The sequence below is a fragment of the Schistocerca gregaria genome, chromosome 3 (genome assembly GCF_023897955.1).
Source record: "Schistocerca gregaria isolate iqSchGreg1 chromosome 3, iqSchGreg1.2, whole genome shotgun sequence".
Taxonomy (NCBI): Eukaryota; Metazoa; Arthropoda; class Insecta; order Orthoptera; family Acrididae; genus Schistocerca; species Schistocerca gregaria.
Window position 1 is genome coordinate 535,247,880 of NC_064922.1, and position 15,928 is coordinate 535,263,807.

At 40.1% G+C, this 15,928-nt stretch overlaps 1 protein-coding gene across 1 annotated transcript in view; it reads left to right on the plus strand.

Moving 5' to 3' along the window:
• Positions 1–15,928, plus strand: part of LOC126356137 (sodium channel protein Nach-like) — a 136,398-nt gene that overhangs the window by 114,531 nt on the left and 5,939 nt on the right. The window contains exons 9-10 of the mRNA XM_050006846.1: positions 12,978–13,149; positions 13,273–13,379. Of these exons, the coding sequence (XP_049862803.1) occupies positions 12,978–13,149; positions 13,273–13,379 (279 nt within the window). The remainder of the gene's footprint in view (positions 1–12,977; positions 13,150–13,272; positions 13,380–15,928) is intronic.

Genomic DNA, 15,928 nt, shown 5'->3' on the forward strand with positions numbered 1-15,928 from the left:
TAATGGGAATAGCAAAGAGGATGACGCTCAGTATGGAACCCTGAGGCACACCGTTTTCCTGGCTAAAGGTGTCCGCTAAGGCAGAATCCCACAAGCCCCTTGAAAACTCGGACTTTTAAAAATTCCTCAAGAAAATGGGGCGGGCAGCCACAGAAGCCCCACATGTAAAGAGTACAGAGGATGCCAATTCTCCAGCAAGTGTTGTAGGCCATCTCCATATCGAAAAACATTGCCACAGTCTGTGATTTCTTCAAAAAACCATTCATGAGTGGACATAGTAATGAGATGGTCAACTGTAGAATGCCATGCTCAAAACCCATATTGTGCATTTGTCACTAAATTGTGAGACTCAAGCCACCATATCAGCCAGACAAGAATCATACATTCTATTCACCTTGCAAACACAGCTGGTAAGGGAGGTGGGGTGGTAGCTAGAAGGAAGGTTTTTGTCTGTACCAATCTTAGGTATGGGTATGATGACGACTTCATGCCAATCTCCAGGAAATGTGCCCTCTGCCCAGATGTGGTTGTACATGTTAAGAGGTGCTGCAACATCTGAATGTGGACAGCATCTGGCTCTGGGGTGGAGGGTCAGGATGAACTGAGAGCATGATCTAGCTCCCTCATAGTAAAGGTGGCTTGTAATACAATTCGGAGAAGAGAAGGATATCGCCTGAGCCGCCTCCACTCATTTCCCATGGGGGAAGGTAAGGTGATAGTGGGAAGAGCTCGAAATGTACACAAAATGGCAGCCCAAGGTGTTGGAGATAGCAGTAGGGTCCATGATAACATCATGTGCTACTGTCAGGCCACAAATTGGCGAATGGATCTTGGTTCCAGAGAGCCATCAGAAGTTGCCCCATGGGACAGAGGAAGGGGTGGAACTGTTGAAAGAACTGGTGAATGAAATCCGTCTAGTTCTTTTGCTATCCTGAAGAATGCGATGACACTTTGCATCTGTTTATAATGGACACAGTTTGCCATCGTAAGACAATGGTTAAAAGCACAGAGAGCACATCTCTGTGCGCGAATTGTATCGCGGTATGCCTCAGTCCAGGGATTGAGACACAATGTGGTAAAGAGGAAGTGTGAGGAATGGAATGTTCTGGAGTAGTAAGGATAACATTTGTGAGATATTCCAACTGGTCATCACAACTGGGGAAATCTTGTTCTTTAAAGGTCACCAGGGAGGTGTAAAGCTGCCAGCCAGCCTTAGTAAGCTGCCTTTTGGGTGCGCACGCAGATGGGGTAGGAGTCAGCAAATGGATAGCACACAGGAAATGGTCACTCGAGTAGATGTCAGAAAGAATGGACCACTCAAGATGATGAGCAAGCGGGACAGTGCAGAAGGATAGCTCCAAATGGGAATAGGTGTGTGAGGGGTCAGAAAGGAAAGTGAATGCACCAAAGTTATTTCAGAAGAGGTTAAGTTGGTTAAGAAGGTCAGCAAAGAAGGCACCTCTCTCACAGGTCCTGAGAGAACCCCAAAGAGGATGATGCACATTAAAGTCACTGAGTAACAAGAATGGGGGAGGTAGCTGCCCAATACGCTGAAGGAAGTTCAAATGGTTCAAATGGCTGTGAGCACTATGGGACTCAACTTCAGAGGTCATTAGTCCCCTAGAACTTAGAACTAGTTAAACCTAACTAACCTAAGAACACCACACACATCCATGCCGGAGTCAGGATTTGAACCTGTGAACGTAGCGGTCTCACGGCTCCAGACTGCAGCGCCTAGAACTGCACGGCCACTTCGGCCAGCCGAAGGAAGTCTGCCCTGGTGACATCGAATAATTGAGGGACATAATTGGTACAGAGGGAAAAAGACAGGTGGGCAAGGAGAAGGCGAACTGTAAAAGCTTGAAGATGGACAGTCAGGGAGATGGGTTAACTATGAATGTCATCCCTTATGAGCAGCATGACACCTCCATGAGATGGAATGCCAACCTCATGGAGAAAGGTCAAAATGAACTGGTGAGAAATGTGAAAGCTCAAAGTGGTCGTGAGGGTACAATTTTGTTTCCTGAAGGAAGAGTACAAGGGGATGCTGCAGTGCTACAAGCAGCAGTACATCTTCTTTGTGGGACCAAAGGCCGTGAATGTTCCATTGGAGGAGAGTCACTATGAGGAAGAAATGTAGGTGAGTCACCTTCGCCACTACCGAGTGACAGCCTGTGAAGAGTCGCTACTACAGGGCACAGAAGTTGGGAGATCCTGTTCCATGGGGTCCACAGAAGCACCGGCTTGCTTGTGCAGTTGATAAGTGGAGTCCAACACTGAAAAATGGTTGGTGGTGCACACCAGCTACATGGAGGCCAGCCAGTCTGAGGCCATAGGAAGTCTTCACAGGAGTACACCTTCTGTCCTTTCTGGCCTACTGGTTGTTTAGCTCGTGGCTTTGCCCCTTGAGGCAAGAGTTGATGGCTTGCTGCACAGCTGGACTGGGGGATGGCGTTGCTACCTAGACACTGGCAATTTCATCACCTCAGTGCTGAACTGGAGGTATCCTGTCTATGTGCCCATATCCTTCATGGAGTGAGGGGTAACAAGAACAGAACTATAAGTGCAACACAGGAGAATGCAGGGTTTGCCACTAGCCAATAACTTGCGAACGACTGGGTAAGGTACTTTTTCATTTACCCAGATCTCTTGGACAGTCTGCTCATCAAGATACATGGAACAATCCTGAAAGAAGGCAGCATGGCTGCCATTGCAGTTGATACAGTGGGGAGGAGGAGGTGGACAATCACCCTCGTACGCATCCGTACCACAGGTGACACATTTGACAGGGTGTCGACAAGATGTTATAGTGTGGTTGAAACGATGACACTGGTTTGGAATGTATGGCCGGACTGTGACAATTTCATAGCATGCTTTGATCTTAGACAGAAGCACCACTCTATCAAATGTAAGAAAAAGAGTGTGATTGGGTATTGAACCATGAATTTACTTTCAAAACCTTTTCTTAAGAATTTACTTTATTTACTAGTGATTCAACAAGAACATTAACACATTTAATCACATTATGTGAGCATGGAAGTAGTTGGCAGTGCGTAACCGATGAAAACAAGTTAAATTCTTTTCAACAAATGAAAATTTTATTCCAAACATCCCCCGCCCCCTTCTTTTTTAAAAACAGATTTAAAATTATAATCAGAAAGCACCCTCTAATTATCAAGTTACAATTTATTCAGAGGCAGAAAGAACAAATTTTGACAGTATAAGCTTTTGGGCTGAGAACCATGCCGCTCCCTTTTGACATGGCCGTAGTCACGACCGCTCAACAACAACCTCTGAAAGACTACACTGGTGCAAATCTGCAACACACCAGATTACTTTAAACTAAAAAATTTAACAGCTCACACAAGCACACAAACTATGCACCCCATAGGAGGGTTGGATGTAAATGGTACAAAACACTAACATTAGAAAAATTAACTTGCCACTGAAGGTGCAACATGATTAAAAAAAAACTCTTACCGTGGAAGGGTGGCAACTTTATATACTAAAATAACCATTTAAATAAAAACCAATGAAATGCAGTCTTACATAAAATATACAAACATGCTCTGCATTACACGTATACTGCCTCTCAAGATGATAGGCAAGATAAAAACATATTTCAGGAATTCAGCCGTTACACTTCAAGGAATAAATTCGTTAACACCGAACCCAACAAACATGACAGAGGCAGCTATTAACATATGGCAGACCAACAGACAGACATACAGACACTAACTGCCTAACAAATGCTGACAGGAGACAAGACGAGCAAGCTGGGGATGAGAGACTGACCAAGAAACAAGTAGAATTTAACAAGTAAATGAAACAACATATCATGAATCACTTAACTTCTAATAAACTGCGATGTCTGGTGAAGACCTGGCACAGCACCCGCAATGCTCTCGTGAACCATCCGTTGCTAGCCATTTCAACAGACGCAGGAATGCACGCCAATCTCCCATCTCACAGCATCGCAGCTCGCACTGGCCAACCCGATGTCAAGGGTTGACTCCTGTTGCTCTCGTATCGTCCGCAAAGCCACTACCCCTCCCTATACAGTGCGGCCCACTGCATTCATGTGGCAACCACACATGCGTCGATGCTCAAGGCGGACAAGTCATCTTGTGTCTCAGTGCGCCACCGACCAACCAATCAATCCAACCGCCAATGACCATTGCCCGAGCAACTCGAGTAGACTGGCGGCCTAACGCACAGACTCAGATGCAGGAACTCAGCCCTGACCGGGTGACCACTAGCTGTGTACTGTAACTAGCAGAGTGGCAAGACTCTCATTTGTTGGCTTTAAAGTTTGATCCAAATGACAGACATACTAGCACTCCAACGACAGACAGACACTAACTGCCACTCAAATGCGAACGAGAGGTAGACCAGCAACTGGTGATGCAAGACTGACCCAGACTCACTCCGAGTGGCCAACCACCGAGCTCATAGCACCCCTTAAATGCACGTGAACAGGCAACCTTTCCCCTTTCCCTCCAGAGGGAGACACCAAGGCTGTGATTGCAACAGCGGTGCCACCGCCAGGAACGGAGGGTGACTGGTTCACACAATGTGCTGCGGCACACTCTTCAAAACAGCAATTTTTACCACAACTCAGGCACTGAGGAGGAATCTACCTTTTTCATTACACGACAGATGGCAATGACACCCTGATCAGAGAGGTAAGATTGGATTTTGGCCTCAGTTAGACCATTGAGAGGCCAAGTGTAAATAAGACCATGGGAAGAATTCGAAGTTCTATGGTCCTTGACACAAACAGGGTAGCCATGGAGAAGTGAGGGGGGCAAGCAGTTGTTGTGCATGAGAATCAAAAGTATTCTCCAAAGGCAAAGTGCCATTTGGTAAATGAGAGCAGGATGAATTGCATCAACATCTTTCTGAATAATAAACAAACTTTACCTTGATGAAGGGCTGACCGTCTCCAGTACGTGATACCAGGAGGAACCGTGGTGCAGTGGGAAGGGTCTTTGAATCATTAGCCTCATTGTGTTTATGTTTTGTAGACACTGTGAAGATGATTGATTCATTGCAAGAAAATCCTCCATGATTGCCAGTGTCTCAGATGGCACACTCCTTCCAACTGGGGGCCCCTTTCACAAGGTGGCACACCTGACTTAGGTGATTGTTCACACATCCTGAACACCTGACAGAGTAACCAATCAGCAATTTTGGAAGGTTGCAGCTCAGGCAATCACCCTTCCCTGGGCCTGGCCTGTACCAGGTGGTATGTGCAAATCCTACCTGTCGACCCAGGGCTGGGAGTTATGCGTTACCCATTCACCATGCGTTAGATGCATGGGCCGACCTTCAGGAGCGCACAGGGAGGAACAAGAAAAAGAGGAACCTCAAATGCCAAAGCAGGGAAATGAGAGGCAAAGGGAAAGAAAAAAAGGAAAAGGGAGCAAAAAACAATGGAGAGACTGTTCTTATGTCAGCGACAGATAATGCAGAACATTCCCAATAACACCCCAGACATGTTCCCCAAGGGAGGGGAGAAAGAATAGCAATAGGATAGACATGCAGGATGGAAGGGAAAAAATGCTGCAGTGGCTGGGGCTCTGTGGTAGCCAATCACAAACCCGCCAAAAAGTGGTGACCTGGGGGTGGAGAAGTGTTATGTGATTAATGATGAAACAGAGGAGGATTTTAGACAACACTTGAAAATATCGACTTTAGTGACATTTACAATAAGCCTAAAGCCACATATTGTTGGGAAGGGACAGACAGTAAAATAACTTCTGACATAGCCAAGTATAGTTATGTTGTTGCTGTTCTAAACAAGGACATGCCACTGAAGTCCAAGATACCTGAGCCTCATACATACACATTGCCATTAAATATGCACTAATGAAACACTTGTCCAGTTCAAAGCCAAATGAGTAGAAAATATAGTCCACATAGATGAGTTAGATTAATTACAATCCTTTCCAACTGCTGCATTGCCTTTAGACCCTGGTGGACAATACTGTTGATAAAGCCATTCTCTTAAACCACTGGCTGTTGCACTTATAACCTAATACACAAAAGTATTCACCACAGACATTGACAATCCTGATGCCATTGCACAAATGGTGGAGAATAGCACCAAATGCCTCTGTCTCCATGTGCTGCAGTTGTCTTTCCCTAATCAGACGGTGCCCTGGGCACATTAAAAGCATAAACTGATGAGCATCTCAAATCAAATAGGTCGCTGCTTTTCAAGCATGACTTTGCAGCTGTCCACCACAGTGCTGATGCTCACTGACAATACACCAGTATTCGTCTTCAACTGAAACAATGTATGGGTACCATAGGCAATTTATCTCAGAAGCTTGATGATTCCTGCTCCAATGTGAGATGGGAATCATGTCTGGTAACTGATAATAATAGCAACTAGCTTCTCAGACAGCAGCTGTCAACTGTTTGTCAATGAACATCATACAAAATTGCAGTTTCTAGCGAACACAGGTGCCAGTGTATTGATGTATCCAACTTCTCAACTGTTTTTATGTTGCCAAGGTGTTCACAATCAAGACAAATGGCTGTGTCGCATTCTCACTGAACCACTGCTTTTGCAATGAGCTTGTGTGGCAGCTCATAGTGTCAGATGTCCTATACCCCATTCTTGAAGCAGATTTTCTATGTTTTTACAAACTGCTTTAGACCTTACCCACCATCACTTTCTTGATAAAACCAGAAGTGAGTAGCTATGGTTATTTATGCACTATAGAAATACAGCTGTGTGTGTAATCATTGGTGATTCTCTATATCTGGAATTCCTTTGACACTTCCAGGAGACCTCTCAGCAGCTGCCCACTCTAGGGCCTGCACAGAATTTGACAATGTACTACATTTTAACAATCCTAGGTCTGCCACTTCATACCCAACCACATTTTATGCTCACTCATCAACTCTCACTGCAGCTGGGCCTTGCCCTTCCATGTCATTCCAAAAAAAATCAATAAATGGCAACCTGTTCATAACAACTGTCAGTTTAATTCAAGTACAAGAACAATTACTGGTCAGTACTAAGTTCTACTTGTTGAAGAATTCTCACTAACTTTCCTTAGCAAATGTGCCATGTCAACAACAGAACGCAAACTTGCTTTCCACCAGATTCCCTTTGCCCATGAAGAGGTACCTATGACCACTGTCTGTAATCTATTCAGCTTATTTGAATTCACTAGGGGGCTTTCTGGATTACACAATGTTACATAGACATTCCAGTGCTTTAGGGATGAAATCAAGCATGATTTTGCCTTCCGCTACATCTTTATTGATATTTATTATGATGTCCAGCTATGACACTGAGCACCAGTGTCAGTTACAACAAGTCTTGAAACACCTTCATTCACACTGATAAGTCATCAACTGATTAAATTGCATATTTGTAGCACAAGAAGTTCAATTCCTGTGTTACATCATCAACATATAAGGAATTTTGCTGCCAAAAGACAGAATGGAAGCGATTACCAAGTACTCACAGCCTACAACAGTTCATGAGTTGTGATGATTTTTCAGCCTTGCTACTTGCTAACTACTACTTCATGTGCGAACACTCACTTTGTGTGTTACTCCACTGAATAACTTCTTACAGGTTTCATTGAAATCAGGAAATAAGTTGTAATGACATAGTGAAGCAGGAAAACATCTTTAACAAGTGCTATCACAGAGGTTGTAGTTTTAGCATACGCCGTTCTGCAAGTGCCATTTGCTTTGATGGTTGACACATCTACAACTGCAACAAGTGGTGCACCCCAGCAACAGGCAAAGCAACAATGTCATCCCTTGGCACTCTTTCACCAAAAACTGTCTCCTTCATTGCAGAGATGGTCAAAATACGACTGCAAGTCATATGTGGCTTTTGCTTTCATAAAGAAATTCTGATATAAGCTTGAAGGCCAACAATTTACATTGATCACAAGCTGTTAATCTATTCACATCTACATCTATACTCTCCAAATCACTATGATATGCATGGCACAGGGTATGTCCCATTGTAGCAGTTTTTAGGGTTTCTTCCTGTTCCATTCACATATGGAACACAGGAAGAATGACTGTTTAAATGCCTCCATGCATGCTGTAATTAATCTACTCTTGTATTCATGATCCCCATTGAAACAATATATAAAGGGCTACAGTATATTCCTAGAGTCATTATTTAAAGCTGGTTCTTGAAACATTATAAGTAGGCTTTATCTATGCTTTGTGTCAGAGGATATACAAGATGTTGGCACAACAAGTGTTACACATCGATTACATAGCATCATTTGTGACTCATATTATCCATTTTGACAGAGGACTGGGATGTTGGCAGACACACTTTTCTGAATAAACACAATTCCAAACAAATATGACAGGACTTGCTCACTTTGCTTCAGCATAACATAACAACAAGACTCCCTTGCAAACTCATCCATTTTGCAGCTTTATTGTGTCCAACAATCCCATTTAACATAAAATAGTTTTGCAATGTTTCCACATCAAGTGCATCACCTTTGTGATAGTGAATTTTTGCCAACAAGTAATCTTGTTGGTCCTTGAGTCATCCTATCTCAGAGTCCTGACTGTACCAACGCTTGTTAAGCAAGATTTTGTGTTACCAAATATGGATGGAGAATATAATGATTTTGTGCAACTGTGCATAATCTCTCAAGATAGTAAGATCACCTGCCATGATGTTGAACCTCTTGGCATATATGTCCCACCCACCAAGGATTTGAACATGTCTTTGTATTACCAAATAAGTCATTCAATCTAAGTCACTTTTATTGATATCACTTTATTTTGTTAGACATGTAGCATATTCTGACTGAAGCTTATCACATAGCAACAAACAGCTTGGTTGAGCATTTATACAGCCAATTAAAAATGTCTTTAAGATGTCTCAAATCACAGAGCTGGACAGAGACACAATCTATTGTCCTAGTGGGTCTTTGCACTACCACCAAGATGATTTATAACACTACAACAGTAGAACTGGGCTATTGCCAACCAATTCAGGTACCTGATTAATTCTTCAACATTAAGCCTGTTCACTTTATTAAGTTGTAAAACTTTGTTGAATAGTTACATTCATACCTTTCGCCAACTTAAGCCAGTTTGCACAAAGGGAGCACCACCCATTCATTTTTTCTGTTGTTTGGACATGCAAACTGGTCTCTGTCAGGCATGAGCCCCTACAGTCACGATATGATGGACTCCAGTTTTTAGTGGAAAGATGAGGCATTTAAGGTTTACATTAATGCTACCCACACCAGATTTCCATTGCCACATTAAACCAGTTTTCTGCACCACTGACATATCAACAACTAACTGGACAAGATGCCTGATGATTTCACAACAGACTTTGCAGACTTACCTACTCCTCCATCAATCATCATATGAACTGGATTCTGTGGCCATTTCAGGAGAAAGTACCATTAGTATTTGGCAGCAGATGGGAATATGGTAAAGAGCAGAAAAAAAGCCAATATTTTATTATGTGCTGCAAGTCAATGTATATCCCTAGATGCTCTTTACTCTTAGATATCATTAAGTTGTTAATTATCTATGTTCCTTGGCACCTCTTGTTCATGCTCTTGCAGATGTTTTGTAAAAAGTATTTATATGAAAATGTCACCAAGTTATTAATTTTTTTACAGGTTGAATAGATTTGAACATTGAAAAATTTAGCTCAGTCAGTTTTGTTCTACTAGAAATATTGTACTTATCATTTTAGAGTACCAACAAAAAATAATAAGCAGGGTAGAAAATTTTAAGTTCCTAAGTGTACATAACAATGAAAACTTGAACTGGTACAGCATGTAATAGCCCAACTAAAGTGTGTAGATTCAGCTATATTTCCCATAAGAAAAATTGCCAGCTTTGGTAATACAGAACTGATTACATCAATAAATTTTGCCCATTTTTATTCACTGATATCTGTACATAGCTGTTTCTCCCATGTAAGAAAGTTTCAGACACCTGATTACTTTACTAATGAGTTGATGTATTAAATATTTGACATTAAGCATATATGTGAGAGTAAAGTTCATTAAGATTTGAAATTATGTTTAAAGTTTGTGGGAAGACACTAAATGCTTCACTTCTCATATAGGATGAATTTAGTCAGAGTACACTGCCTCACACACTGCCTCAAGACTTATACACAGTTTCTAAATGTAATATTTGTCTTACTGTGTTAAATCTTTATTAAAACTATACATCTTGATGAGTATATTATGATAGCATTTTAAATTAGGTAAAAAATTATATGAAATATTGAAAATGCAATTTTTTGTTGCCTCTGGAAGACATTGGATAGGCAACCTACAACTGGGACCATGAACCATTAGTCAATAAGTAATATAGATTACAGGGTGACTCCAAATTTAAGCAGAAAGTATTCACTGCACAAAATAAGGTAATTAGAATTAAGTGCAACATTTACACATGTACTTCATGCAGAAATCTGTCTAAACAATTAGGAATATTAACCACAGATTCACTGTACATTTATCCACTGGTGACATTTGTTGTCTCTAAGCCATTGCAACTTCAGATTAATAGAGACATTCCGTAAATCAATCACAGAACTGAAAAGCATCTGCACTTCCTTCTAATAAATCTAACTTCAACACAGGAAGCAGTGAAATACACTATCATAAAATTCATTGTCCATGAAACTAAAATGTCTGACAGACAGCAGAAGTGTGTTCACTTAATGTAGAATAAAGTTGTACTTCCTTAGCAACTCTTTCTGTACATTGAGGAGTTTTTGAAGAGGAATAAGTAGTCAATTACAGGCACTCAAATGACCAGTACATAAAAATACAAATAGATGAAAAGAGAAGACACACTTGACGAGAAGCTGCAAAGTGACTATTTATTCAGAAACTAGTTTATCATCATCATAGATGACACATTAACTCAAAATCCTGATTCAAAAGCAGTACAAATATTTCATAAGTATCTATATTTGTAGATAACCTGAAACTTAAAAAAAAAAAAAAATTGTTTTTAGATATCGACACTTATGGAATGTGTGTAACCTTTTTGAATTTAGATGTTTAAATAATAGGATGACAATGTTATCAAAACTAGTAACTGAATAAATAAAATAATAAGGCATCTTCATGGTGATGATTTTCTTCTTTTCCAAGTGCTTAAGAGGCATGGAGCACCTCATGCACAAAATATATAAGAATTATAGTGATGCTTTACATAGCAGACAGTAATTCCCTAACTTTATCCTGGAGTGCAGCAATGAGGAACTGATGGACATGTGTCTCACATATGGCGTGGTGTGGAATGAATCAGCTCTGAATTACTGACACTCAAAAATGTGGAAAGGAGCAATCACTTGCCACATGTGTTACAAGCCAGGGAAAGATCCAGATACAGAATCTGCTCTATGACCCACACCATAATCCAGTATCATTAAAAGCATATTCTATCCCAGCAGAGAGGGTGTCTCCTATGGAAGCAGTCGCATATCAATTCTGCTGTTTCTTCCACACCATCTTATATGTGGACATGACTATCAACCATCTGTCCACCTGAATGAATAGCCATTGCCAAACTGTGGTGAGCATCAAGGCTGACAACCTGGTAGCAGAACAGGATTACAGCACACAGCTAGAATGGATGCTTTGCAGCCTCTGCTATTTGTAGTCTCCCATACTATAACATTTTATAAAACTTATGTAGATGGTTATTGTCTTTGCATCACATTTTTTGGTGTGCAAATAACTCACTGATGTAACATTTTTCACAAAAATCAGAGAGATTCTCAGTACTGGTGTAGCACCCTCATTTAATCCTGCATGTAACTAGATTTTACTGTAGTATTCTAAATTACCTGGCAGTCTTAATACTTTTTCATGCACAGCAGAAGTGGTGACAAACAATCTCAAATTCCTGCTCACTTAACAAGTGTGTTTTTATGTATTGACAATGTGAGCAGTCCAGTCATGTTTCCATGTGGTGCACCAAAGATTACATTCTTACATATACTGCTGACACTGATGCATTAGTTACACATGTTCTATTCTATAGCACTATGTGATTTGTACTTTAAAAATTATGTTGTTACATTGCATCTCAACAGATTCTGTATTTTATCTGAGTAAACTTTAGTATGCTTTTAATGTTTTCAAATATTACTGAAACATTGTGCATGAACTACAATAATACTGTAAATAAAATAGAAAGAAACTTCCCCATGGGAAAAATATATTAAAAACAAAGATTCCAAGACTTACCAAGCGGGAAAGCGCCGGCAGACAGGCACATGAACAAAACACACAAACACACACACAGAATTACGAGCTTTCGCAACTGGCAGTTGCTTCGTCAGGAAAGAGGGAAGGAGAGGGAAAAATGAAAGGATGTGGGTTTTAAGGGAGAGGGTAAGGAGTCATTCCAATCCCGGGAGCGGAAAGACTTCCCTTAGGGGAAAAAAGGACAGGTGTACACTCGCACACACACACATATCCATCCGCACATACACAGACACGGGAAGTCTTTCCACTCCCGGGATTGGAATGACTCCTTACCCTCTTCCTTAAAACCCACATCCTTTCATTTTTCCCTCTCCTTCCCTCTTTCCTGACGAAGCAACTGCCAGTTGCAAAAGCTCGTAATTCTGTGTGTGTGTTTGTGTGTTTTGTTCATGTGCCTGTCTGCCGGCGCTTTCCCGCTTGGTAAGTCTTGGAACCTTTGTTTTTAAACTACAATAATACATTTGACTGGAGAGACATTCTCAACTTTCACAAAAGAAGAAGAAGAACTGCTACAGACTGACCATAAACTAACTTAGCAAACTTTAATTGCTAAGTGAGTAGCATTTTGTCCTTTCTATACTTATGGTCATTCTGCCTTGTACTTTCAATTACTATTTTTAGTGCTATCTTCATTTCTGCTACAATAAAATTATGTTTTCACTTGCTTGCACGTTTATAATGATTTTCATTGTATTGTATTTGTTTCAGAGGTACTTCAGGCCATTCACAGAGGAAAATATGACAAAACAATAAAATATGACATTGAATATAATGATAAACCATGTAAATGTTTGCCAGATTGCTCAAGTCTCATTTATACTGTTGAGACCACAACCAATGCTATTTCAACAAACAGTTTGCTTTCTTCAAATTTACTCCTGTAAGCTCTTTCAGAGAAGTATAGCTCTTTTTATACTGTTTTGATGTTTCTAGTATTTAATTTTTTGCATTATTTCATATACCATGACTCACTGTAGTGTTTACCAGCATTTTTACTTTACAGTGGAAATTTGAGTCCTGAAAGGCACAGTATCATCCACATATTCTTCATAGATCTTACAATTAATGAATATCGAACAGATATCTTCCTTGAATGGCAGGCTTTTGTGGGTAAGTTGGCAAATCTGTCACTTAATTAAATGAAGAGTGAAAAACATTACTGTGTGGCACAAAAAATTAAATATACTGAAATAAATACTAGAAAGGTCAAAGACTGTACAAATGTAGACTCGGAAAAGCAAAATTAATAGGAATTAGCTGTAGCCCACTGGAGACAAGCATTTTGAGTTTGAACTAGTTGTGCCTAGGTAAAACAAGAAAATAAAATGAAACTGACATCACAATCAGCCACAAATCTAAGTATGGGTTGAATGTAATCTGATTAATGTGTGTCAGGTTTAATTTACAGATGATAAACATTACTATAGCATCACAATAATGTCATTCAGGTGAAAAGCAACTCATCATGTCAAAAACTAAAAGTACTTTAAGATGAGAAATTAAACCTTGATAAATGCCAATCAATGTGAATAAAATTTGACTGTTTAATAATATGTCACTGGTTGTAGATTTCAGTTTATTTTTATGTGTGAAATTAACACACACACACACACACACACACACACACACACACACACACACACACACACACACACGTGCACCTGTGATTCTTACACCCCCCCCCCCCCCCCCTGTCACACTTTTTTTGCTCCCCAGTTCTCTTCAGTACTTCCACGTTAGTTACATAATGTACCCAGCTGATCTTCAGCATTCTTCTGTAGCACCACATTTCAAAAGCTTATATTCTCTTCTGATGTAAAGTGTTAATCATCCATGTTTCATTTCCATATATGACTAACTCCACACAAATGTTTTCAGGAAGAACTTCCAAACACTTAAATCTGTACTCAGAATTAACAAACTTCACTTCTTTAGAAATGTTTTTCTTTCCATTGCCAGTCTACATTTTATATCTTCACTATTTTGCCCATCATCTGTTATTTTGCTGACTAAACAGTGGAACTCATCTGCTAACCTACTACTTTAAGTGTCTCATTTATTATTCTAATTTCTACAGCATTGCCTGATTTAATTTTACTACATTCCATTATCCTAATTTTTCTTTTCTCAATGTTAATCTTACATTCTTCTTTCTAGACACTGCCAATTCTGTTTAACTGCTCTTCTGAGTTCTTTGCTGTCTCTGAAAGAATTACAATGTCATCTGTCTCTGACAGAATTATAATGTCATCAACAAACCTCAAAGTTTTTATTTCTTCTCCATGAACTTTAATTCCTACTCCAAATTTTTCTTTTGTTTCCTTCATTGCTTGAAAAATGTGTAGGTTGAATAACACCAGGGATAAGCTACAACTTGTCCCACTCCATTTTCACCCACTGCATCCCCACCATACACTTTGACACATATAACTGCCGTCTGGTTTTTGTAGAAGTTGTAAATAGCCTTTTGCTCCCTGTATTTTACTCCTGCCATCTTTAGACTTTGAAAGAGAGTATTCCAGTCAACATTGTCAAAAGCTGTAAACATAGGTTTGCCTTTCCTTAACCTATCTTCTAAGGGAAGTCATAGGGTCAGTATTGCCTCACGCATTGCTACATTTCTCACAATCCAAACTGGTCTTCCCCGAGGTCAGCTTCTGCCAGTTTCTCCATTCTTCCACAAAGAATTTGTATTAGTATGTTGCAACCATGACTTATTAAACTGATAGTTCAATAATATTCACCATTACTGCCACCTGCTTTTTTTGGAGTTGGAATTATATTCTTCTTGAAGTCTGATGGTATTTCACCTGTCTCATACATCTTACACACCAGATGGAAGAGTTTTGTCATGGCTGGCTCTCTCAAGTCTATCAGTAGTTCTAACGAGGCCTAATTCCTAGGGCCTTGATTCAACTTAGGTCTTTCTGTGCTCTGTCAGATTCTTCTTGCAATATTGTATCCCCCATCTCATCTTCATCTACATCTACATCCTCTTCTATTTCTATAACATTGTCTCCAAGTACATGTTCCTTGTATAGACTCTCTACATACTCCAACCCCTTTCAGTTTTCTATTGTTTGCTTAAGACTCATTCTCCATCTTGATATTCACGCAGATGCTTCTCTTTTCTTCTAAGACCTGTTTAATTTTCCTGTAGGCAGTATCTGTCCTTCGCCTAGTGAAATATGCTGCTAAATCTTTACATTTGCCCTCTAGTCATCCCTGGTTAGCCATTTTGTACTTCCTGCCAATCTCATTTATACTCCCTTTCACCTGTTTCATTTACTGCATTTTTATATTTTCTCCTTTCATCAGTTAAATTCAATATCTCTTGTGTTATCCAGGGATTTCTGCTAGTCCTTTCTATGTATTTGATCCTCTGCTGCCTTCACTATTTCATCTTTCAAAGCTACCCATTCTTCTTCTACTGTATTCCTTTCCCCTGTTCTTCTCAATGGTTCCCTATTGCTCTTTCTGAAACTGTCTACAACCTCTGGTTCTTTCAGTTTATCCAGGACCCATCTCTTTAGTTTCCTACATTTTTTTAAATTTCGTCAGTTTTATTCCACAGGTCATAGCCAATAAGTTGGTCAGAGTCCACATCTGTTCCTGGAAATATCTGGTTCCAAGATCTCTTCCACACATAAATCCTTCTT